Source organism: Heteronotia binoei, chromosome 1 (genome assembly GCF_032191835.1).
Source record: "Heteronotia binoei isolate CCM8104 ecotype False Entrance Well chromosome 1, APGP_CSIRO_Hbin_v1, whole genome shotgun sequence".
Taxonomy (NCBI): Eukaryota; Metazoa; Chordata; class Lepidosauria; order Squamata; family Gekkonidae; genus Heteronotia; species Heteronotia binoei.
Genome location: NC_083223.1, coordinates 116,495,449 through 116,522,137, shown reverse-complemented (window position 1 = coordinate 116,522,137; position 26,689 = coordinate 116,495,449). Strand labels below are relative to the sequence as shown.

General features: G+C 43.3%; 1 protein-coding gene across 1 annotated transcript; it reads left to right on the top strand.

Moving 5' to 3' along the window:
* Positions 1–1,217: 1,217 nt before the first annotated feature.
* SAMD3 (sterile alpha motif domain containing 3) lies at positions 1,218–25,976 on the top strand. Its single transcript, XM_060237505.1, is given in 12 exon segments — positions 1,218–1,279; positions 1,757–1,811; positions 2,165–2,340; positions 4,147–4,184; positions 7,638–7,775; positions 7,778–7,839; positions 7,841–7,938; positions 9,131–9,215; positions 13,964–14,119; positions 23,944–24,171; positions 25,780–25,840; positions 25,843–25,976. Coding segments are annotated over 12 exon segments (1,293 nt in total).
* The last annotated feature ends 713 nt before the right edge of the window (positions 25,977–26,689 follow it).

Below are 26,689 nucleotides of genomic sequence, written 5' to 3'. Positions count from 1 at the left end.
GTAGAAAGGAAACTTGCCCAGAAGACTAGAGAAGGAGGCTCAGCAGATGCCTGCTTGAGAGCAATTCAAGGTATGGCTGCCATCTCCACACAGTGAACTGGCAATTCCACTCCTCCATCACTACAGTACTATTCGGGGTGTGTTGGAGTATTGTCTGGAGTCCAGCTCAACAAGACGCTTGCTGCAAATCCCTTGCTCATCATCTGAGCAAAGCCTTTTGAAGGTGCCATCCTGCTGGGGGACAGGTTTTCTGCTATAGTGGGAGACATAGCAGCCTGAGCCCCTTGTTCCCTTCTTCCACTCAGCAAAGTGGCAGGAGGAAGAAAGGAGGGGAGCAGTTCAATGCTGCACTGATGCACTGTGTCACTTCCAGTGCAAAACCTGAACTTCATCATGTCAGAGATGATTCTTTAGGAGTCACTCAGAACTCTAAAGTAAAAGGAGAAGGGGCTCTTTTATATTGACCCTCAGGATACACTGTGTATTTGTGTGTGTGTGGGGGGGTCAAGGCCTCCAATGAGTGATATCAAAGAGGAACTCTAGTTATTTTTAATCTCCCTATGATAGCTCTCAACAGGGTCAGACTGTGGTCTTCCTATAAACAGCTTTGTTCCTCACATCTTAGAAATATTTTGCCATATATGGAAAAGTAAAGGTGATTTTCAAAAGTATGCATTATGTCCCCTTTTTTTTAAATTTCCCCACTTATTTACATGTTTTTGACTAGTTTCTTTGTGGAGCAGCAGGAGTTAATATGCTTCACTTTCTATAAATGTATATGTGGAAGATTCCTGTGTGGTTTATTTTTTCCCCTTTCTGTAAAACACCAGCCATTTCCTGATGAGCATGGTGGTGTTGAATTTCACACCTTTCTCATATCTGTGTGGAAACCTGGGTGTTAACAGGGTAGGATCTGGGAGTGTTCAGTGTTATAAAAAATGAAGCTGTCTGTTTGGAACAGAGGAAAACAAGGATAGAATACTAAAAGTGGATGAAAACAGCCATAATAAAACTGGCTGTGTACAACAGGCTTTAATGTAGCATGCCAAATAGTGATTTAACAAATTATTATCAGGTAGGTGTGTAGAATAGTCCTCTTGCAAGGAAGAGCTGTTATACAGATTTGGGGGGGGGGGGGGCAAGACTGGACTGAACATTGACTCAAAGGGGTTTTTTTTTACATTTTATTGTGGAAGTTACCCTTACAGCACATGAAGATGGAAAAGTGGTCAGTTGATGAAGTCTGCATCTGATTGGTCCAAAAATCTTAGGGGGACTAGTTCCTAAATGTTGTGGTAAGATAATTTAAAGCATGCATGCATTTATGTACATGTGTTTAATTATATGTGTGTGAGTGTAAAGACAGACAAATTAATAGATCGATCAATCAATCAGTCAGTCAATCCTAGGAATTAAGGGTGGAATAAACGTACAATGCAATCCTAAACAGAGTTAACAACCTTCTAATCCCATTTACTTTGACAACTCCAATTAGGATAACCCTGCAAGATTTATTAAAAATTGGAATTGCAGGGGTTATTTATTATAACAACTATTTTTCTTTTGAAAGCCAAACTCAGAAAAACATTCTGTGCAACATGATGTATGTTTCTATCTTAACAAATGCTGCATTTCGATTTTTAACTAAGACATTTTGTATAGTAAAAATTTGCTTTCTTAGAGCAGAGGGAAAATGCTACAATATGCTGAAAGGGTAGAGTAGTCTCAGAAAAGCTTTTGCTTCTTCTTGCAATAGTATACTGGATCTGAAACAGGCAGTAGGCTTAATTTATGGCCAAGCTTTGTCCCATGTAGGGCATAGCCATGTTAACATTTGAAGCTGTCGTAACCAGTCTTTGAATTTGTGTAGAGTGCTTTCCCCTCTTGAAACCAGAACCAATCTATACAGAAACCTGTATTAGCAAGGGAGGATTCCTAGGATAGCCTTGGCAGCCCTCTTCTTAGGAATTAAACACTGAGCACGCACTGAGCCCATGAAGTCAAGAGCTTGGTTAAGAATATCAATATTCTGACACAGCTGAAAGGGGAAAGTGTGTGGTCCAAATTGATTGCTTGTTACAGTTTACACTTCCTTTTAGATGTGAACAAAAAGACTGGATGCCTTGGGGATAACAATTGCCTTTAAACATCCTTCTTCCTGCAGCAAAGGCAATCAATAGGTAATGATTCCTCACTTCTTCTCTTAGAGGAAGAAGTGAGCGGAGCTGCTCTCTTGGCACTTAATGACAAGATGATCCAGTATATGGTGAAGAAGTTTGGGCACCAGGCAGTGCTAATGGATCTGATTACAAAATGCAAGCAACAGACCAAAGGATCAGTGTTTACTTGTGAATCACCTTTCCCTCAATTGTCAGGAGCAAAGCGGGGAGGGGTATGTCTGTACAAATTAAGGAAACAGAAATGCCAGCAATATGCATGTGTAAGATGAGCTCTCTGCTGCAAATGCAAGCATTCATCCATTTTTACACTTGCTGAGTTGTAACATGAATTAGGAAACAGTCTATATAACTACATTGATGGGGTGTTCTTGAATAGGATTTTTTTTAAAAAAAAAAAAAAACTTCTCCTATGTTTATAAAGCTCTTTAGTTTGGTGGTAGTATGTAATTACTCAAATAAGAGGAGATGATACTCAACCCAACCTGGAAGTTTTACTCTGTGCTCCAAGATAATTTTTTATACCAGATGTGTTAGACTCAGTTATGGTTACTCAGTTTGCAAAAAAAAAAAAAAGTACTCAGCACCTGCCCAGAGGTATTGTTTTTCTTCTTACTGATTCATATTCTCCAAGATTCATGGGATCATATTATGATCAATTTGCAGTAGGATTTTTAGCCCCCTTTTTTGGTAGATTAATCTCTTACTTTGTAGATAAATCTTATTTTATTACAAAATGTTTTGAAACTAATTAGGCAAATTAATAGATACAACTTAATTTTTTTTTACAATTAGCTTGTACTGTACTCCTGTAAATTATATTAGGTGTTTAGGTAGTGAATGCTGTTTAACATAGCTTATAGGGTTGCCAACTCTAGATTGATACATTATTGGAGATTTGGAGGTGGAACCAGGAGGGTGGAGTTTGTGGAGAGGAAGGATCTCATCAGGGTATAATGCCACAGCACCCACCTCCAAAAGCAGTAATTTTCTCCAAGGGAACTGATCTCCATAGCCTGGAGATCAGTTGTTATTCTGAGATATCTCTAGGCTCCAGCTGGAGGCTGGGAACCCTAGCTATAGCAAACCAGAGGCCCAGTGCATTGTCCACTTGCAAATGTAGCTGTTGTCCATAAATCACTATAAGTCACTGTAAGCGACAAAATTCTCACTCTGTCCCTTTGGGTGTAAGTCAGAAGTCTGTGTTGGAAAATGCCTGGAGATTTTGGGTGTGGATCTGGGAGAGGGGGGGGGGGGGCTGGGAAGGGAGGGACCTCAGTGTGGTACAAGGTCATAGGGTCTGTGAACCCTTCAAAGCAGCCATTTTCTCCAGGGATATATATTGAAAATAACCAAAGGTTATAGTGACCAAAATTACTAAAATATATATTGAGAATAAATATCCTGAAGGTGACCATACAATAATTACAAAGGATTCACACTTTCGTATACAATGTACAGTAAGGTATCCACTTGATAGGGTTTCCAAGGAATCCCAATATTAATACAATAAAGTATCAGCTTGGTGGAATTCACAAACAATCACATGAAGGAGTTCCAATGAACAGGAAGTCGACTTGACACTCCTGCTTCTATTACTCTCCCAGCATGGGATACTTCAAGAAGTTATACAAGCAAGACAATCCAAAATTCAACTTTTTATGTTTCTTCAGCATTCCAAAACTGCCCAAAAGTTTTCAAACAAATTCACTATGTACAATAATCAGGGACACAAAGTCTTCAAAACAATTTTACAAACTGGTTTATGCTCAGTTTTACAAACTGACATGCTGGAGATCAGTTGCAAAAGCAGGAAATCTGCAGGCCCCACCCTAGCAGAAGACTCTGAGGTTGAGGAGATCAAAGGTCTAGAGCTACAGCAGAAAGGCAGAGTCACTCTACCAAAGATCTCTGCAAGAAACAGGAGGGAGCCCCCAGATTAGGGTTGCCAATCCCCAAGTGGGGGCAGGGGATCCCCCGGTTTGGAGACCCTTCCCCTGCTTCAGGGTCATCAGAAAGTGGGGGGAGGGGAGGGAAATGTCTGCTGGGAACTCTGTTATTCCCTATGGAGATTTATTCCCATAGAAAATAATGGAGAATTGATCCACGGGTATCTGGGGCTCTGGGGGGGCTGGTTTTTTGAGATAGAGGCACCAAATTTTCAGTACAGCATCTAGTGCCTCTCCCCAAAATATCCCCCAAGTTTCAAAACAATTGGACCAGGGGGTCCAATTCTATGAGCCCCAAAAGAAGGTGCCCCTATCCTTTGTTATTTCCTATGGAAGGAAGGCATTGAAAAGGTGTGCCATCCCTTCAAATGTGATGGCCAGAACTCCCTTTGGAGTTCAATTATGCTTGTCACAGCCTTGATCTTGGCTCCACCCCAATGTCTCCTGGCTCCACCCCCAAAGTCCCCAGATATTTCTTGAATTGGACTTGGCAGTCCTACCCCAGATGCATGAAAGCAATATAGCTAGTTCCATTAGAAGCTTGATTGCCTTTTCTAAAGTGGAGACCATAGAATCATCAGCCATACAACCAAGATCTCCAGTGTCAAGCTCTGAGACAGCAGGAGCAAGTACCATCCCATCAAGTGCTCTCCATCACTGTACCCAGCCCCTTTAAATCCATTAACTGTCCTTTCCCAGAAGGCTGGACTTGAACTATGCAATGAGCTGCAGCATTATTTAAATCTTCAGTTGACCAGCCACTATTACTGGGAGCTGATCTGTTCTCCCAATAGTGATCTAAGAACTAGATTAGCATCTTCCTATATACAAGCAGCCATATTACATTGCATGTGCCATCTAACAATGAACTTATGGCAACCCCCATAAGGGGCATTCAAGGCAAGTGAAAAGCAAAGATGGTTTGTCATTGCCTTATTTTGCGGAGCCTTTCTTGGTGGTCTCCTATCCAACTACCAACCTTGCCTAACTTCCAAAATCTGATGAGATCAGGCTGCCTCCCCCCACCCCACCCTGACCATATACTCCAAAACAGAGTGAGAACGTTATAGTGTGACATTTCTCTTTGTTACAACTTTAAAACAATTTTTAAAGAAGTAGACTTGGTTTTTAATCACACAGTGAATAAAATGTGGTTGTACCATAGAGACCAAATAACACTGTTTCAGAATCAGAACTGGCAGCTGGCCAAGCATGTTGGATTGTTTCCTAGAATGCTTCTTCAGAGAGGAACATATCATACAGATCTGAAAATGGTATAGGAACCATTAAGAAGGCCTACAAATTAGGGTAAGTTGACAACTTTTGGGAGAAATGGGTCTGAATGTTGCCAAAAAGTCATTGTATTTATGTTGATGTTCATATCTTTTCCAGGTGATAGAAACCTGGGATCTGATAAAACATTTTTAAAAAATGGGTCACCTTGGTGTATCATAATTATGTTGACAAACATAATTATGTCTTCACAGAAACACAAATATTTCTATACTGTCAGAATCCTATAAGATGTTTATGCCTAAATGGCCGGTCTGCACTATTGCTAAGACTACCTTCTTTCAAATATATCTAGCTCAAAGATTAACCCCTGCCAGAACCAGCTTACTGGACTTAATCTATGTGACTATAGCCTTAACACTTGCTCATTGTAACACTCTTTATGTTGGACTGCCCTTCAAAACAACTTGGAAACTTCAAATTCAGAGCACAACAACTTTTATTTTACTCGTTTTCATCATGTTACATGTATTTTGGAAGAATTGTGTTGCTCAGTTTAAGGTGCTGAGTTTTACATTTAAATACTTCATGGCCTGGAACCCACTTATCTGAAGGACTGTCTCTCCCTATATGATATTCTATGCCAGCTTTCTAGGGGGAGCTCATCCCACCAGGCTGGGGTCAGGGGTGAAAATGCCCTGGTCCTTGTCAAGGGTAGTCAGACATCTTTTGGGCCAGGGGTCACCAGAAGACATTGATCTGCTGAGTGTAAAGTTCAGTGAGGCATATATGAGGAGAGGTGGTGCTGAAGGTATATAGGTCCCTGGCCGCTCATGGCCTTGAAAGTTATTACCAAGACCTTGAAATATAAAGACCTTATATTGGATATGGATTGCTGTTGTGATGGTGAAGTGGATTATGATTTCATGTTTCATTGTTAATATTATGTATGCATTTGAGCATAGTATTGTGAAATTGGTCTACTATCTAGGAAAATGCAATAACTGAATTTTATGTATTGAACTTCTTTCGCTTTCAAAGCAGCAAAATTCTAGAAAAACCTACAGATTTTCTAGTGAAAAAAAAAAGATGGAAATAGCAAAAGGCAGGAATGATTCTTGGTAGTAGCATCTGTTGGCCTGAATGAACAGAAGATGTAAGATCTCCCCTGTGACCACAGAGGAGGGTATTAATGGTGGAGAATAAAACTGAAAACGGACAGAGCTTTGCAGAGCTGATCTCCATGGATGGCTTATAGATGGCTTGGTTGCAATGAATCTCATTCTAACTCTTTTAGTCTCTTTAAGTATTTGAAAGACTATCAGACGAAGGCAAGGACAAGTTCTTGTTGGCAGCAGAAGATAGAAGACTAAGACTTGCAATGATGGGTTTAAATTATGGGCAGAAAGATACCAGCTGAATATTAGGATTTTTTTTTTTAAAAAACGGTAAGAGCAGTTTAGCAGTGGAACCAGCTGACTAGGGAGGTGGTGAGATCCTCCTCATTGACAGTATTCCAGCAGCAGTTGGATGAACATTTGTCAGGGATGCTTTAGGCTGATCTCGTATTGAGCAGGGGGTTAGCCTAGACAGCCTGTATGGCCCCATCTATCTCTATGATTCTTGTAAGCTGTTCACTGCACTGAGTGGACATTGTGGTCACATGTACTAGTTCCTCTTTCTGTATGACTACACATACCAGAGTATAGTGACTTTCAATAAAGAAAACTAAAATGTATGCTTATAAATCAAATTGTGTTGTATATGTTATGGAAATTTTCTCCAGGGCAGTTTGGCCAAGGATCCTGAAGGGGTTTTTTTTTGTCATTGTCTGGATATAGAGCCTGCAGAGGTCACTGTGTGTGTGGGGAGGTATTTGTGAACTCCCTGCATTGTGCAGGGAGTTGGACTAGATGACCCAATTCTATGATTCTATGAAATAACCTGAGGTTTAGCCCTTTTTGGTGCAGCATATATAAAAGAAGAAGAAGAGGAAGAGGAGGTGATTGGATTTATACCCTGCCCTTTACTCAGAGTGGCTTACAATCTCCTTCTCTTCCTCTCCCCACAAAAGACACCCTGTGAGGTAGTTGGGACTGAGAGAGCTCTCTGAGAACAGCTCTGGGACAACTGTGATTGACCCAAGGTCACTCCAATAGCTGTATGTGGAGGAATGGGGAATCAAACCCAGTTCTCCCAGATCAGAGTCCTCACTTAACCACTACACCAGACTGGCTTATACTCTGGTATATGCACTCGTGTTTCCATCATAATGAAGCAAATGACAGTGCTAGCAAAAGTCCATAGGTCTTCAAAAAAAAGTGCAGACCCTGATGGGGAAATATGTATAATGAACTATTAATAGTTATTTTTACTCTCGGCAGAAAAAATGTAATGCATGTTTTGGCAAGATACAAGTATTGCAATGGACAAATTCATATATTTTGCCTGGGTGTCCTTATGATGTCAAATGCATATTAAGCAGAAAGAAAATGCCCTGACCACAGTATGAGAATAAAGATAATAGAATTCTTGCAGGCTGACATGACAAAGTACCTTGAAGGATCACTATAAGTAAGGTTTTTTCAGCATTCTCCCACGTGCATGTAATAGGAGTACAGGGTGAATTTCCAAAAGGATGATCAATCAGTCCCTGGAAACATTGGACTTTGGCTTAAAGGCTATTTGGATCTTGAGCATAACTAATGAATAGAGTGCAGCTGTACCAAACTTCTAAGTGTGGCAGTGCAGCTGGGAAAGAGGCCAGGATACTGTGTCAGATATCCGGTTTCCTGTTAAACTCTCTTCCCCACAGGGAAGGGCAATGGCAAGCAAGAGGAGGGGCATACTGGAACTTTTATAGTATTTAAGATTCTGTTTTGACTGTTCTCTGTGTGGTGTTTTGTTACTTTTTAAACTAGTTTTGATATTCTAGTATTCTTTGTAGATTAATCCCTTTGAGCTCACATAAAAATATTTTAAACAAATGCACAAAATATTTTTGAAAGATAGTAGGGACTGCTCCTGAGGTAGTACACAGGGAGGGCTACAGCTTGAGTCCCTGAAGAGGGAGTCTTTGGGGAATGTTGTCCAGTGGTAGTGCCAGATGCCCTGGAGCCATTTGGTGCAGGCAATGATGGCATGGGCAGTGCTAGTATAGTATTATCCACTCTACAGCTGTGTGCCTGGGTGATGCTGAAGGAGAAGCCCCAGTGCTTGAGTCACTACCTCCTATGCTAGAGCTTTTTAAAAGGTGCCAGTACTCCAATGTACATCCCAATCCCCTTGATAACAGAGTTCAGCAGCAATAGCTGTAGTTCTCCAAAGGAGCATGGCAAACTGCCCATCAACCAGTCCTGTTTCTTTTTCCTTTTTCTCCCTCATAATACCAGCCTGTGTGTTGCTCTGATGTTTCCATGACACTGATAGCACCCTGGATTTCTTTAGAAAAATAAACTAAAGTTTTATGTAACATCTACAGTCGTGATTTGGTAATGGCATAAAAACGTGTAAGGTTTGCCATGAAGTTGTTAAACACAATGTTAAGTTTTTACCAGCATCAACAAATGGTTTTATGTGAGTGTGAATTTGAAGGGTCTTTAAATATAAAGATTGCTAAGGATTATAAATTTTGTATTATGTAAAGGCAGGTATTGCCATGAAAGCAGAGCTCTCTTTCTGTGTTACCAATGTCTGTTTTCAGCCCAAGTCTTCAAATTGCTTTCCTTGGGCACTGAACTAGATGGTAACTTATACCTCTCTTGTGGATAGGTATCCAACCACTCAGCAGTATAATGATGTTGCCAGTGCATTGCTGCAAACTTACCCATTTCTCAATGAAGATGGGGGTGGCTTTGTGAGTATTAAAACAAAAATGGTAACAATCCTGTGTTTCTTATTGTGAATTAAATGTATAATTACTTTAATTTGGATATTTGAAGGAATTCAGTTGAATAGAGATAACAATATGCACTGCTCTTAATTAACATCTACCTGTGCCCCATCCCGATGGTGACAGGTAGTAGGGCCAGGTTGAATGACTCGCCTCCATCATTAGTGTTATGCAATGCCAGGTCCATAAATAATAAGACCATCGTCCTTCGAGAGTTCTTACTCAAACAGGACATGGACTTGGCATGCGTGACTGAGACCTGGGTGCGAGAGGGAGACACAGTGGCCCCCTCCCAAACGGTTCCCCTGGGTTACTCAGTCTTGCACCAATCACGGACTAGCGGGCGGGGGGGGAGAGGTGGTTCTAATCATACGAGAGGCTTACTCCTTTAGGGCTCTCCCGGCCCCAGAGATCAATGGTATTGAATGCGCCGGCCTGACGTGGGACGTTGGGGAGGGGTTGGCGATTTGGCTGGTATAACGTCTGCCCAATGCACCAGGCAGCGCCTTACAAGCCCTGATCGAGGCCGCAACAGGCTGGGCATTGGAGTACCCAAGGCTTGTGATCCTGGGTGACTTCAATGTCCATGCCGATGACACTGCCTCTAGTCAGGTGCTGGACCAGGTGTCATCCATGGCGACACTGGGACTCTCCCAATTTGTGACATCGCCCACTCACCAGGCGGGGCACATGTTAGATTTGATCTTTGCGGCCGGGATTATGGTGGACAATGTAACTGCTGAGGCAGTGCCATGGTCGGACCACTTTGTCCTTAAGGCTCGTGTGGATGCTCCACCCCAAACCCGTTTGGGCGGCGAGCTTATTTTGGCTCGCCCGCGGAGCCTGATGGACCCAGAGCAGTTCCAAACGGCTCTACGGGATCTCTGGCCCCCTGGCGATTCTCTTGATGATCTGGTAGATTCCTGGCATAGCCGGATCTCCAGAGCCATTGATGAGATCGCACCTCGGTGCCCTCTGCGCCCCCACGCTAAGCTGGCCCCGTGGTATACCCCGGAGCTGCGACAGCTGAAACGAGGACTCAGATGGTTAGAGAGGCAATGGCGGCGTACTCGGGACGAAGCGACTAGAACATCTTATAGAGAGTTTATGAGGTCCTATGAGATGGTAGTCAAAGCCCAAAGAAGGTTTACTTTGCAGCCAAGATTGCGTCTGCAAATTCGTGCCTGACGCAATTATTTAAGATGATTCGGAACCTGACAACACTGCTGCAAGGCAGGCCAAATGCTAAGGAATTAGAGATAGGCTGCGAGGCTTTTGCGAAGTTTTTTGCGGACAAGGTCACATTGCTCTGCCACGACCTCCCCGCCATATTGGATACAGTAAGTGAACTTGAGGCTCCGTGCCTGTCTTCTGGTTCGATCTTGGATCGCTTCAACACACTCAGTCTGGAGGAGGTTGACAGGATTCTCTCTGCTGTACGCCCTACAACTTCCAATTTGGAGCCATGCCCCACCTGGCTAATTAAAGCTTGCCAGAGGGAGCTTAGGTGTCCTATATGGGACATTGTACATAGATCCCTCTCAGAGGGTTTTTTCCCAATGCCTCTTAAAGAGGCAGTGGTCTGCCCTCTCCTAAAAAAGATTACATCAGACCCGACTGAATTGGGACATTATCGGCCGGTCTCAAATTGCCCTTTTTGGGTAAAATTATTGAGAGGGCAGTGGCGCTACAATTGCAGAGTTTCCTGGATGACACTTCCATTTTAGATCTATACCAGTCTGGCTTCCGCCCGGGCCATCGGACTGAGACAGTACTCGTCGCCTTCATGGATGATCTCCAGCGGCACCTGGATCGAGGTGGTCCGGCAGTACTGTTGTTAGACCTATTGGCTGTGTTTGATACGGTCGACCACTGGTTGCTGACCTGCCACCTTGCCGACGCAGGGATTCAGGGGCTGGCCTTACAATGGCTTTCCTCTTTCCTGGATGGTTGCGGACAAAGAGTGGCGATTGGGGGAGAGCTGTCCCAGAGATACCCACTTAATTGTGGGGTGCCTCAGGGGGCGGTATTCTCCCTGATGTTATTTAACATCTACATGCGTCCTCTTGCTCAGATTGCCCAGAGGTATGGGCAGGGTTGTCATCAGTATGCTGATGACACCCAGCTCTATGTACTGATGAACGACTGGCCTGGTGATGTCCAAGAAAATCTGGACCAGGCATTGCAAGCCGTGGCAGGATGGCTCAGGGGTTGAAGCTGAATCCAACGAAGACAGAGGTCCTGTGCCTGGGCCATGGCGGTCTAGGAGGGGAAATTCCCCTACCGGTCTTTGATGATGCGCCACTGAAAACAGTGTGCAGGGTCAAGAGCCTGGGGGTGCTACTGGAGCCTTCCTTGTCAATGGAGGCCCAGATAGTGGCCACTGCTAAATGTGCCTTTTTTCATCTGAGATGGGCGAGGCAGTTGGCTCCTTTCCTGGAGCACGATGATCTGGCAACAGTAATCCATGCAACCGTCACCTTGAGATTATACTACTGTAGTGCCCTCTACATGGGGCTGCCCCTGTGCCGAATCTGGAAACTGCAGCTAGTGCAAAACGCAGCGTCCAGACTGTTAAAGGGACTCCCTAAGTGGGAGCATATACAGCCTGGGCTGTGGGAACTGCACTGGCTGCCAATTGTGTACTGGATTCATTACAAGGTGCTGGTTACTACCTTTAAAGCCCTATATGGCTGAGGACCTGTCTACCTTAGGGACCGTCTCTCCCCATATGTTCCCCAGAGAGTGCTTCAATCTACCTCGCAAAACCTGCTGACAATCCCTGGACCGAAGGAGATCAAATTGAAAACAACAGGAGAGAGGGCCTTCTCAGTTACAGCACCCCGCTGGTGGAACCAGCTACTAGAAGAGGTACGGGCCTTGCAGGACCTTAACCAGTTCCACTGGGCCTGTAAGACCATCCTCTTCCAGCTGGCTTTTTAATGTGGAAGTATTATATCATCACTATGCAAGCTATGTGGTATTTATAGCACCAAATTAATCTGTGTTTTAAAATTGTTTTATTGATGTTTTAATGCTTAACTAATGTAATAATTTAAATCGGGGTATTTGTTTGTTTATTATCTACTATTATAACGCTGTATTTATGTTATATTATGTTATGTGAGCCGCCCTGAGCCTGCTTTGGCAGGGAGGGCGGGATATAAATTAAAAATTATTATTACTATTATTATTAATTCTCCATGGAGCATCAGCTTCTATTTGGACTAATGTAATGTAATTAAATGTAATGGTAACCTCATTGACTGGTGGCTGCATTTGCTAAGAATACTTCTTTCACCCTATGTATGTTTGAAATTTCTGGGCTCTTGCACACCTTTGGCATCATGGCAGCTGTAGCAATGCACTGATATGATAATTTGGAAAGCTCTTGGCCATGCAGGAGAAGACCATAACGTTGCTCCTCCAAATTGACTTGGAAGGAAATCCAGTGTGGACTCTTCTTGTGTCCTTCTGGCTTTGTCATATTTCTTAGCATTGTAGGAGGGAAGAGTGTTGCTCCTACAGTTCTACGCTATTGTATTAATGTAAGAACCAAGTTAAAGATCTGCAAATGTGCTTTGTTGGAGATGGCACTTGGAAAGGCAGAAATGGTGGTTTCTGTGCTGGCAGCTGAATTGAATATGGCGACAATTAAAAAGACAGTGTGGTGCCCTTCTAAACACACTTTTGGTGGAGTAAGCCCATTGGAATGAATGGGGCTCAGAAATAAGCACTTGAGGTCATGTGGATGGCATTGCAGAATGTTATGCCAATTTGTGACTGTATTGGAGCTATGACTTGGATACAGAAGAAAGGTAAACAGACTTATTGCTGTTCTGCTTGTGAAAGATCTTGACTAATTCCTCACTAGCAATTGCTCTGCCCCCAGGCTTCTGCTTTTTCCAGCTCAAGTGATCAAATTCTTGCCAGTTGCTGTGCTGGCACATTTTGATCTGTGGCTCCCTCCAATTTCCCTCACAGTTTCTTGCTCTTGTTTTTTGGAAAGCAAGAAGCTGAGAGAGTAATTGGAGGAAGCCACAAAATGCACCCGTGCAGCAATTGGTGAGGAATTGATTGCTTGAGCCAGGGAAAGCAGAAGCCTAGGAACAGAGCAACTGCTAGTGAGGAATTGGTCCTTGTGTAATACCCAGCCCTTTCCTTCCAATACCTTATAGCTTGCACAAGTAAAAGAATGGTTTGGGATATGCTACATTTAACTTGGAGCAAAAGGCTGGCATGAGATTTTTTTCATACTTCTGCTTGTACAAGGACCCTATCACATGCAGAAATCTTCTGGTGGACCAAAACCCTTTATTTTAATTCTCCTTCCACAGCAGTGTTAATGGGAATTGCTGTGAAAATGATCCATGACTGAAACATCAAATAATTATTTAATGTGTGAAAACTGCTCTCTTTATTTTTATTTAATGACCATGTTGAGGGACGACCATACAGTAATTATCTTGCATTTTCAGTTTCATTGGTTGTAATGCTGTTGTTCACTAGCATTTCAAGGCAGTCACTCGATGCTTCTCCAAAAGGAAATTGATCCAGAGAGCTTTTGAAAATTATAAATGCATTACAAAAAAATCTGTTGAAAATGTGCACTAAAAAGCTCTTGTTAAATGGGGAAATAGTAGGTAGTGACCTGCTTTAAGAGAACAGATAAGGCTCTTGGGAGATGCTAATTTAAAAAAAAATTCATGCAGTTTCTATGGAAACAAGCCCTTAAAGACCGTTTCAAGTATGTGTGGAGACCAATAGAGCAGGTAGTGAGAAACAAATGCAAGTTTGGACACAGACAAGGACAGACCAGGAAATATACTAAAAACCAATACGAAGCAGTACAAGCAGTGCTCACAAAAGTAAGCATTCAGATTCCAACTGGGTGGAGGAGTCAGAAGTGTTCTTGTTGTTTTTCACTATGCCTGAAAGAAGTGGCAACAACTGGAGCTTGCTTCCTTTTCCTACAGCACAAGATTGCTTCTTTTTTAGAAAGGGTCCAGAGGGGAACAAGGACATTATAGGACAATTAGCCTAATATCTGTCCTTGGCAAATTCGTGGATACTGTAATCAAAGATAGAATTATTAGGCACACAAAGGAGCAAAGCCGGCTGAGGGAAAATCAGGATGGCTTCTGCAAAAGGAAGTCCTGCCTAACCAGTCTTTTGGAGTTCTTTGAGAAAGTGAACAAACATGTCATAATCAGTGACCCACTAGCCATTGTATACTTGGGCTTTCAAAATGCCTTTGACAAGTTGGCCCACCAAAGACTTCTGAATAAGCATAGCAGTAATGAGATAAAAGGACAGGTATTTTTATGGTTTAAAAATTGGTTAAACAACAGGAAGTAGGAATAAATAGATAGTACTTTCAGTGGGGGGAAGTAAGCACAGTGGTCTTTGAGGGGGTGAACAAACATGTGGACAAAGAGGATCTAATAGATGTTTACCTTGACTTCCAGAAAGCTTTTGATAAAGTTCCTCATCAAAGGCTTCTAAGTAAGCTAAATAGTCAAGGGGTAAAAGGACAAGTTCTCTTGTGGATCAAAAACTGTCTTATTAATAGGAAACAGAGAGTGAGTATAAATGGGTAATTTTCTCAGTGGAGAGTGGTAAGCAGTGGTGTACCATAGGGCTCATTACTGGGTCCAATGCTTTTTAACTTGATTTGGAGTTGGGAGTAAGCTGTTAGGTGAGAACCAGGGAGGATTATGAAGCACTCCAAAAGGATCTGTTATGGCTGGGCAAGTGGGCATCAATATAGCAAATGAGGTTCAACATGGCCAAGTGCAAAGTAATGCACATTGGTGCAAAAAACCCTAACTATAAATACAAGTTGATGGGGTCCGAACTGGCAACAACTGACCAAGAGAGAGATCTTGGAGTCATGGTAGATAACTCACTGAAAATGTCGAGACAGCGTGCAACTGCAATAAAAAAGGCTAACGCTATACTGGGGATTATTAGGAAGGGAATTAAAAACAAATCAGCTAGTATCATAATGCCCCTGTATAAATCGATGGTGCGGCCTCATTTGGAGTACTGTGTACGATTCTGGTCACCACACCTCAAAAAAGATATTATAGTATTGGAAAAAGTACAGAAAAGGACAACTAGAATGATTAAAGGGTTGGGACGCTTTCCTTATGAAGAAAGGTTAAAGCGCTTGGGGCTCTTTAGCTTGGAGAAATGACGGCTGAGGGGTGACATGATAGAGGTTTACAAGAGTATGCATGGGACAGAGAAGGTGGGGGGGAAAGTACTGTTCTCCCTTTCTCACAATACAAGAACTCATGAACACTCAATGAAATTGCTGAGCAGTCGAGTTAGAACGGATAAAAAAAAGTACTTCTTCACCCAAAGGGTGATTAACACATGGAAATGACTGCCACAGGAGGTGGTGGCAGCTACAAGCATAGATGGCTTCAAGAGTTGTAGCATCTTTTCAATGAAGAAAGGCTCAAGAGTCTGGACTTAGTTTAGAAAATATCATTAAGGGGAAATATGATAGAGGTTTACAAAATTCTGCATGGGGAAGAGAGAATCAACAGAGAAACTTTTTCTCCCACTCTCAAAATGCTAGAACTCAGAAGCAGACAAATAGAAATTCCTTTTAATTTAACTAGTGATTAAAATTCTGCCAGGGGATATATTGACAGCAACAGGTATAGCTTTTAAAGGGGATTAGATAGATTCATGGAGGATGGGTCCATCAGAGGCTACTAGGCATGGTTACTAAAGGGAACATCCACATTCAGAGGCCAAAAACTTCTGAATACTGGTGGGAGAAGGCAACACTGGCGAAGGCATCAGCTTGCCCTGTTGTCAGCCCTCCAGAGTTACTGGTTGGCCACTGTGTGAGATAGAACGCTGGAGCAGATGGACAACTGCTGTGATGCAGCAGGACTCTTCTTATGTTCATATGGATATTTTCCTATGTGTAAAACCCTCTGTATAAAGTTGGAAGCAGGCTTGGGTAGAATGTATCTTCCATGATGCACTAGTCATTTCCCTGCAGCCTTTTTTCTTTTTAGCATGTGGGAACATTCAAAAGTGACACCCTATACTTGCATTATGAAAATGAAATGGTATGGTACCTTGTATCTTCTCATCCTGCTGCTTGTGTAAATGGGGTCTGTCACTGTGAGTAATAAGCTGAATGTCCCTCCTACTTGAAATGCTTTAATTTCTACAAAGGAAAAAAGCAGCAGAGATTGTGCTTGAACAGGCTAATTGTGTAGGTACTCAGTAGAATACTGAAGACTACACTAAAAAGGTATCGTGCTGAAGCTAACAAAATAGCATATTTTGCTGAATATTATTCATGCTAACGGTAGGGAACAGTTATGGTTGATATCAGTCTGTACTTAAGAAATATCAACTGCATTACCTTCTATAATTAGTAGATGCTCTCAGTTACCTGCATTTGCTTTACCTTACCCAATGGTTAATTTTAAAGATATTTGAACTACATCCCAGTTCTGTCCCCCCACATATGCTATTTCTGATTATCAGCTACACCTGATAATTACTAGTTTCATTATCTTACTGGTAAGAGTAAATTTAGTAACACTATTATAGTCTTTCTTTCAAACTTAAAATTACCATCTCTTCTAGAAGACCAACATTTAAATTACTTAATTGTGGTGACAATATTAGCGCTTCGGAGGTGGTTTCTTTCCCCATGTTTTTAGCTTAATACATGATAAACACTGAAAACTGGCACAGAAAAATGTTTCTAGTTTGGAAAGTAATGATAAATAAGGAACACAGTATCTACAGGATTAGAATGTATTTAGGCATAGTTTTGCGGGAAGCCTCAGCAAAATCATGGCTATAAATTATGATTACAAGCAGAGGGCTTTAATTTTTGAGAGACATTAAAAATGTCATCAACTCTGGAGGAATAACAATTTTTTTTTTTAGGATTCTGGAAAGCAATATAGACAGCTACTTTACTATTAATTTAATTTAATTTTAATTTAATTTGCAACTTGTACCCCACCCTATCCCGCAAGGTGGGCTCAGGGTGGCTTACAACATTAAAACATTACAGTAACAATAAATAAAACATATCCAATTAAACACAACAAATTTAAAATATCTCATAAACATAATACATAAAATAGAGGATCATTAATGGTATTAATGAATTCCTTTGATAGAATGGTCTCAATACTACCTCTAAAAAAATCTAAGTGGAAGTCTGAGGTGCAATTTATTGTAATGAAGTATGAGAATCACCGTGGTGGATAATTAAACTTGAATATATATTACCAAAAAATAAAAATCTCTTTTCAGGTTGGTGAAAGGGACTGTCTAATAGACTTTCAAATATTTTAACAGTCTGAAAATATTTACAAAAAAGTTTGAGTTTGATGTTGAGATAACTGAACATATTAATTGGTTCAAAATGGCCCTGTAATTGATCAAATTTCAAAATTTTCTTGGGGGCTTGCAGCACCTGAACCCACAGTTGTAGTCTTTGCTATGTTTTATTTCATCACTAGGAGTAAGGCCTGTTGTGAAGAAAAATACAATGGGTTCTAGAAAGATGCTCTGGACGAGTGCCCATCACCCTTGCTGTCTTCCCACCCACCCAAGTGAAGGCACTGACTCTTCCCCACCTCCAGGGGAGCTGATCTCTGCCATCTAGAGAGCAATTGTAAATGTGAATGATCTCCAGTGGGTCCCCAGGGGAGAGGTCCTATCTCTCCTCAAACCCGACGGTCTCCAGGCCCCATCTCTTAAATCTCCAGGAATTCCCTAATGTTGGCAACCTATCTCCTTTCCTTTCTCTGCCCCTCTGACTTTAGATTTCCATTGCCTTCCCCTTCCCTGCAGCCTACATAGGAAAATGACAGTCTTTCTTCACAGTGGTGGGGGAACCAAAGCATACATCATTCTTCTCTCCCCACATGTGATCTGAACAACAACCCTGTGAGGCAGGTTAGGCTGGAAGTGTGTGACTGGTCCAAAATCACCCAGTCAGCTTCCATAACAAGAACCCAGGTCTGACAGATCTCACTCTGAAACTCTAACTTTTATGCCACAGTGGCTGTCATAGGGTGGCTGCTGCTGAACAGTACCAAGCAGCTAGGCATAGGGTAGCCAGCCCCTAGGTGGAGCCACCTCTTGGTTTAAAACAATTTTATTGGTAACATGTGGTAATAAATCTATTTCTTACATCTTTAAAAACTTCTTGTATCTACCCCATATATTACTTTCTACCCACCCCTCCTCCCGTTACTTGACCCCCGCCGGTGTTATTTACTTAAAATGCAAATATTTAAAGGTACCCTTAACTATTAAAACAAAAATTTATATTCTTTTTTTTTAAACTTAATCATTATCAAAAATTGTCCAATGTCCTTTTATTTTCCACTCTTTTTCTATATATCTTCTAAACTTTTTCCACTCCATCTTAAAAACTTCTAAATCATAGTCTCTTAATATTCTTGTTAATTTGTCCATTTCACTCCATGTCATAACTTTTATAATCCAATCCCATTTCTCTGGTATTTTTTCTTGCTTCCACAACTGCGCATATAGTGTCCTAGCAGCTGAAGCCACCTCTTTATCTGCCTCTCTGACTTCATAGAAAGTCTTCCTTCAAAGTATGGGGGAGACCAAAACAACTTACATCATTCTCCTCTCCCCTCTTTAATCTGAACAACAACCCTTTGAGGCAGATTAGGCTGGGAGCTTGTGACTGGTCCAAAATCACCCAGTCAGCTTCCACAGCAAGAACATGTGTCTGGCAGGCCCCACTCTAAAGCCCTAACTCCTATGCCCTCCTCAAACTCCAGGAATCTCCCACCAATCTGGAAAGGTACCACTAAAGGCCTCTGGGTGAGTGCCTCCTTGCTGCCTTCCAACCTACCAAAGTGAAGGCATTGACTCCCCCCCCCCCCAACAAGGGTAGCTGTTGTAATTCTGAGTGATCTTCAGCCCTCACCTGGAGATTGGCAACAATGGTTCCCCAGGAGGAAATTATTGGTTTGGATGCTATGGCATTGTACCTGTCTGAAATCCCACCCTTTCTCAAACCCAGCCTCTCCAGGTCCCACCCCTTAAATCTCCAAGAATTTCCTAACCTGGAGTTGGCAACCTTCCATTTACCTGTCCCTCTGACTTCAGCTTTCCATCCCCTTCCCTCTCCCTGCAGGCTCTATATAGGAAAAGGACAGTCTTTTTCACCATGTGTGTGGGGGAACCAAAGGAGCTTACATCATTCTTCTCTCCCCTCTTTGATTTGAACAATAGCCCTGTGAGGCAGGTTAGGCTGGAAGTCTGTGACTGGTCCAAAATCACCATTCAACTTCCACAGCAAGAACCTGCTCTGAAGCCCTAACTTCTATGCCCTCCTCAAACTCCACCACAGAATCTCCAGGAATTTTTCACCAACCTGGAAGGGAACCACTAAAGGGCTCTGAGTGAGTGCCCCCCCACCCTTGCTGTCTTGCAACCCACCCAAATGAAGGCATTCACTCCCCCCCTCACCTCAAGGGGAGCTTATCTCTGCCATCTGGATAGCAGTTGTAATTCTGAGTGATCTCCAACCCTCACCTGAAGATTGGCAACAGTGGTTCCCTAGGAGGAAAGGCCTCTCCCTCAGAGGCCTGTAGCAATACCTTAGGAATTTCCCACCAACCTAGAAAGGTACCACAAAAGGCGTTTGGGCGAGGGGCCTGCAGCCTCACTGTTAGGCTTCCCAACCCCCCCGCTCTGGCGTAGGGGTCCCAACCCCCCCGCTCTAGCGGGGGACCCCAGGTTTCCGAGCCTCTCCCCCCGCTCCCCCAAAAAACGGAAGCGGGGGGAGAAGCAGCGTCCTCCTGCTGCTGCTGGCGGCGTCGGGGAGGATGCTGGGGGTGAACAGCATCACCAGCGGGGGTTGAGGGGGCGAGGCCGCCGCGCCGCTGCACTGCACGCCCAAGCGCTTGCATCCGAGCAGCGCCCCCTGGGCATGCAGCCAGCAATGCGCCCTCACCCTGCGCGCCCCTGCTCGGCTCACCCGCTACGGAGGCTCCAGCTCCGCTCCCGACCGCTCAGGCTCCAGCGCGGAATGCGGCCCAGCCAGGTGACAAAGGCAGGCGATTGGGCCCCCGCTCGGCCCCGCCCACGGCCGCCTCTTCCTCCTCCTTTTCGCGCCTTCCCCGCCGGCCCGTGCCAAGTTCCCTTGTGCGCTGCCGTGCCAAGTGCACCCTTTGCGCGCTGCCCGGGGCGAGCCCCGCGTGTGCCCGGTCCGGAGCAGGTAAGACCAGCTGGGCTTTCCGGGGAGAAGGGGGACACCGGGCCTGGCTGGAGGCGGCCGCCAGCTAGCGATAGGTCTGCCCGGGCCACGTGGGGGGTGGACTGGGGCTGGGCGCCTGGCGCGTAAACAGAGCCTCGGGCAGAGGAAGAGGAGGAGGTGGCTGCAGGCTGCTGTCTCCATGCGGGGTTGCCAAGTCCCACTCAAGAAATATCAGGGGATTTGGGGAGGGGGGAGCCAGGAGCAAGGGTGTGGCAAGCACCATTAAACTCCCAAGGGAGTCCTGGCGCTCACATCTGCACGGACCTCAACGCCTTGGAAATGCCTTCCCTCCATTGGAAAGAAGGAAGCAGATAGGCGTGCGGAGAAGAGGCAGCAGCGCTCGCCACGCTCCCCGGCACCGTTTCCCCCTCCCCCTAGCTCCACCCCAGTGTCTCCTGGCTCCACCCCCAAAGTCTCCTGGCTCCACCCCCAAAGTCCCCAGATATTTCTCGGGTTGGACTTGGCAACCCTACTCTGGCGGGGCACTTCTGGGTTCGCAGCCTAATCTCCCGCCCCCCAAAAATCGGGAAGCGGGGGTGGGGGGTAGAGGGGGGGGGGAGAACATACCTGCAGGCTTCATATTGTTGAGATCCTGAGCCGTTTGTAAAATGTGTGGTCCCTTTAAGGCTGGGCAGGAAGCAGGAAGAGCTTCGGAGAACAGCCCCTCCCTTTTTTTTTCTTTCGCTTTCACAGCAAGTAGAGTTCTCCAGTCTGGTAAGTATTTGTGTGTGTGAGAGGGAGGGGGCAGGGGATTCCCTGGTTTGGGGGCCCTCCCCCGCTTTAGAAAGCGTGGGGGGGAGGGAAATGTCTACTGGGCACTCTATTATTCCCTATGGAGAACGATTCCCATAGGGAATAATAGGGAATTGATCCGTGGGTATTGGGGGCTCTGGGGGGACTATTTTTTGAGGTAGAGGCACCAAATTTTTAGTATAACATCTAGTGCCTCTCCCCAAAGTACCCCCCAAGTTTCAAAACGATTGGACTAGAGGGTCCAATTCTATGAGCCCCAAAAGATGGTGCCCCTATCCTTCATTATTTCCTATGGAAGGAAGGCATTTAAAAGGTGTGTTGTCCCTTTAAATGTGATGGCCAGAACTCCTTTGGAGTTCAATTATGCTTCTCACATCCTTGTTCCTGGCTCCACCCCCAATGTCTCCTGGCTCCACCCCCAAAGTCTCCTGGCTCCGCCCCCAAAGTCCCCAGATTTTTCTTTAATTGGACTTGGCACCCCTACTCACTGTCTTCCCACCCACCCAAGTGAAGGCATTAATCCCCCCCCCCCCACACACACACACACCTCTACGAGAGGTGATCTCTGCCATCTGGAATTTTCTAACCTGGAGTTGGCAATCCTGCAGCCTCTAGATAGGAACAGTCTTTCTTCACGGGGGGGGGGGGCAAAGCAGCTGACATAATTCTCATTTCCCCCCCCCCCCTTTGATCTGAACGATAACCCTGTGAGGCTTCCCTATCCCCTTCTCAGGCAACCATCTTTGGGTGACACTGAAGGGAGGAGGAAGAGAGGAACTGAAAGACAATAAAGGGGGGGCAGCCATGCCCTCTGAGGTGGTGCCAGACTCCCTGGCTATTGCAGCCTTCAGAGGCTGTGTGCGCTGGGAGGCCATCTGTGTGGGCTGTTGATAGGGCCTTTCTTGTGGCTGCAGGAGCTCTGACGTCCTTTCTGAAGCTGGTTGTCAGAGAACAAAAATACAAAACTGTGTGGCCCAAAAAATCGCTTATATCACAATAAAATGTATTCAAATATATCTCACAAAACACAAAAGTGCAGAAAGATGAATGGAGCACAGCTTCAGTGAGAATATTTTAGTTCAATTAGTCCCATTCTGACAGAAGATGAAATAAAGTCCAAACCCTTACAAGAAGGGAAAAGCCTCAAAAGAGCACCGGTAGAGTGAAAGTCCGTTCAAAGGGGAGGTGGGGCAACAGTAGCAACTCTTCACCTCGCTCCTCTTCACTCGCAGGAGATATCCAACCTCAATCTCTCAACGCGTCTGTCAACTGTACTTGCTGCGCATTTCGAAGAACTGCCCTAAGGCAGTTCACACTTTATCAAGAGCAAAATGGTGCATAACTTTCTCTCAACTGCACTTCACAAATTTCATTCTTGCTGGAGCTGGGGTCCATTCATCCTTCTGCACTTTTGTGAGATATATTTGAATACAATTTATTGTGGTATAAGTGATTTTTTTGGGCCACACAGTTTTGTAGTTTTGTTCATTACTTATTACTGTGTTTTGTTTTGGCGTGCTGGTTGACAGAGAACAGCTGGAGATGTGGCTGTCTCTGAGGTAACACTGCTTTTGGCAGCTTGTTCAACATTCTTGGGCCTGCAGGAGGCAGGGGCAAGGGAGTCAGCCAATGGGAGCCAGAGATGGGTGACCAACGTGTGATGGGCCTATAGTATGTTCCCATAGTAACTGCCAGAACTAAGGTTGGTTGCATTTTACAGACAGAATCAGCTTTGCTGGCTGGCAACAGCCACTTGGGCGGGAGAGAGGAGTGGACTCGATCAATGGCATGCAAGTACTCTTGATTGATAGTTTGATGGGCCAAAGGCTCGTGCCATAGAGTCCCAATGAGCCCCAACAAATCAGGATGGTTAAATTTGCTACCACGCCAGGAGAATTATTTATAACAGATTCTATGATGCATCATGCATGTATACAATGTTTCCCTAATTTTCATCCCCCATAACTCAGAAATGATAAGGCATAGTTTAGGAAATTTTTATTCACGCAAGTTACTTCGACATGTGAAATAACCCAATATAGCAATTTTAATCAGAGTCTGAGATATAGTGGTTAATTTTTTAAAAAGTTTGTGGTGATCTGCCATGGAACAACCCCTCTGAAGAAGATAACAGCAGTTACCCAGACCTCATTGCTGGTGGGAAGGGGCTCACTGAATGGCCTATCTTCAAGGGCTCCACTACTCCATTCTCTGCCATTTGGGCCTCAAGGTCCTTGCAAGGGCAGCAAGGCCCTTTGGACCTTGTTGGATATTGACCTATTGTTGCTGGTTGCAAAGGGCTCCCCATAACAGTTCACGCTTCAGGCCCCCAAAAATGTAGTCTGCCACTGGGCTGAATTGCTGGCAGCAGTGGCTTCTACGGAAGGATGGAAATAGAGGATGGTATTTGTAGACTGCTGGGTCATCAAATTGTTAAATACATAAAAAGATAACCTGAGTTCCTTTTAAATCAATGGGACAGGTTACTTGGTTTCAGTGAGACTTAAGCCTTGCTAACGTTCTCTAGAACCAGGCCAGTTCTTTAAATTAAGACTGGCTGATCTTGAGCAAATGAGTTCAGTAAATTGTAAATTGTCTATTTCATTGACATGAGTTTCTTTTGTTCTTTCCCATCTTTAGCTTTTTAGAGTGTTTCAGTCTCTAGCACATCATGACATTTATAAGAAAACAGCTGACATTTTGGAGAAATTTTCAGACAGCATACTGACTTCATACTTGGTGAAGAATAATCCAATCATTGTTATTCTGCAAAAATGTCTGAAACAGCATATAGAAGATGACTTTCTGAAATGTTGGTATAAACACTTGTATCTTGTGGTTAAAGTAGTAAATGCGTTTGCTATTGTTGTAACAGAAAAACTAAGCAATTGTGCTGAAGTGCACTAAGAAATGTCTGTTTGGTTCTTTGTGGTAGATTCTAAGTAGAATTTAAATGGTTTATCATCTGAGGAAGGAAATTTACTCATTTTTGAAATGCTGAACTTTATCTTTAGAAGATATGTAGTGTTGCCTGGACGCTTGTCTTCCTGGTATGGCCTTTCCTGGGTAGAAAAGATCTGGTAAGTGTGGTGAATGAAAAAGCTTCCAAAGAAAGTTTGGAAAATTAATAAGGGGCCAAAAGTTAAAAACATAGTTATAGATAAAAGTACAGTTCAGGTCCTAAGAATACAAGTAAACTCCCCTTATCAGGGCTAATGCAACTTCTACATCTTGTGTACAATTGATGTTTTTAACTTTTGGCCCCATACTAGTTTTCTAAATTTCCTTTGGAGGTTTTTGCTTGCTTGATTTAGTTTCTGTCCCCCCTCTTTGTAAGTGAGGTAAATGCCCTGATTACACTGACAGTAGACTACTGCAATGTATTCTATGTGAGGTGCCCTTGAAAAGCATTCAGGAATTTCACTTGGTGCAGAATGCGGCAGCCAGGATGAGCTGAATGAGTTATAGGGTCCATATCAATCTAGTCTTGGACCATCTACACTAGCTCCCAATTTGGTGCAGTACAATTCAATTCAATGTTCTGGAGTTGATTATGGTCCCACTGAGGACCTCCTGATGGCACCTGGGTTTTTTGGCCACTGTGTGACAGTGTTGGACTAGATAGGCCATTGGCCTGATCCAACATGGATTCTCTTATGTTATGTTTAAAACCCTATGTGGCTCAGGTTCACCATACTGAAGGATTGCCTACTCCTTTACAAACCTACCTGACCACTGTGGTTATCATCTAAAGCCATGCTTCTGAAATTAGGCATGTGGAAGCCTGAGCATGGTTGTGGGAACAAAACTCTGGGACTCTCTAGATTCATCTGTCCCCATCTGCTGCCATTTTCTGCTTGCAAATGACAGCTTTGCTGTTTTGTCTGGTGTTCCATTCTTCCAGTATTTTAATTGTTTTAATATTTTTGTATGTGTATTTCAGCTTGTTTTCATGGTTGTTTGGTTTGAATGATTTTTAAAATATGTTTTAATTATATGTTTCTAATCTGTGGGCAGGGTACATATTTTGTAAATAAATAAAGGTAACCCAGTAATAAGAACTTAACTGAAGTGAGTAGCAGAGTCAATCTCTGTTCATATAATTGAGTCCCCATACTATTTATACCATTTTCAACTCCCTTGTTTTCATTAGTAGTTTAGATAAGGTACCAATGATTAGTATGAAAGGAAGGGCTGTTTTCTAGACTTGTTATGATGCTGATGATGATTCTGAGTGTTTATCTGGCTGGTGGACCCAGATAATGTCATTATCTCTCTTCAAGATTTCAAACCTGTGAAGAACAACAGAAACAACTAAAATATATTAATCACTGTACTGGGGATGTGTGCGGAGCTCTGTGCTCTCTGGGTCAGTCTCAATACAAATTGGAGACACAAGAAGGGATTTTAAATATAAGAAACCTTTGATTTTGATTTGTAGAAGTCTCCCCTCCCCCCAATGTTTTTCTGAATTAGTTAAGAGTGTCAACACCAGTGCTGGAAGTAAAATACCCGTTTAATGTAAACATGTGCAAGTTTTGTTTGTGGAAAAGGAGGTGGATGACTGTACAATTGCTCTGGCTGCTCTGTTGGCTACATTTCACATCTTTTTGCATTCCATTCTCCGAAATGCCATACAATACACTTACCTTTTTGGAATTCCTCATCTTTGAAGTGAAATGCCAATTGTTACTCTTCGTAAATTACAAAAGAACTCAAAAATGTGAACAGCATAACAGTTAACCATGCACTTTTAAAGGAGCATTCGCTTGAGAATAAATCCCTATTCATGTTTTATTTAATTGCTGAGGGTCTTCAATATCTTTTAAAAACCAATCTTTTTTTTTCTAATGAGCAAGAGTTTTGATAGTAACTTTGGTTTCTTTTAGGATAGGCTCTTAGCTTTTCTACTGAATGTCCTGTGTATCTAAGTCCAACCCTTTTGTGACATGCATAAAGGTTCACAAAGACTTAGCATAGCTTGATTTTAAAAATAATTCATGGAAACTGTATAACACCAAGTATTAAATATGTATCTGTAAAACCTTTGGTTTTTTGTCTTGATGGTACATACCAATGTACACAGACATGACTGAAAAAAAATCATGAAAAATTCTTCATATCCATTTTCAGGTGAATTCTAAAGAAACAATGTTCAGGATACTTGAACCACCTTTATTTTTTAAAGATGAGAATCCAGGGAATATGCTGTTTTAGAAATTATAAGCTGCAGCTTAATCCCCCCCCCTTAGCTCTTCAATAATGTGTAAAAAAGTACCATGAAGGATCAGAGACCTTGTGTTGGGTGCTTCCACCTTCTAAGATTAGGCAGGTGACAACTTGGGAGAGGGTGTTCTTGGTCATGGAAACAAAGTTCTGGGACAGA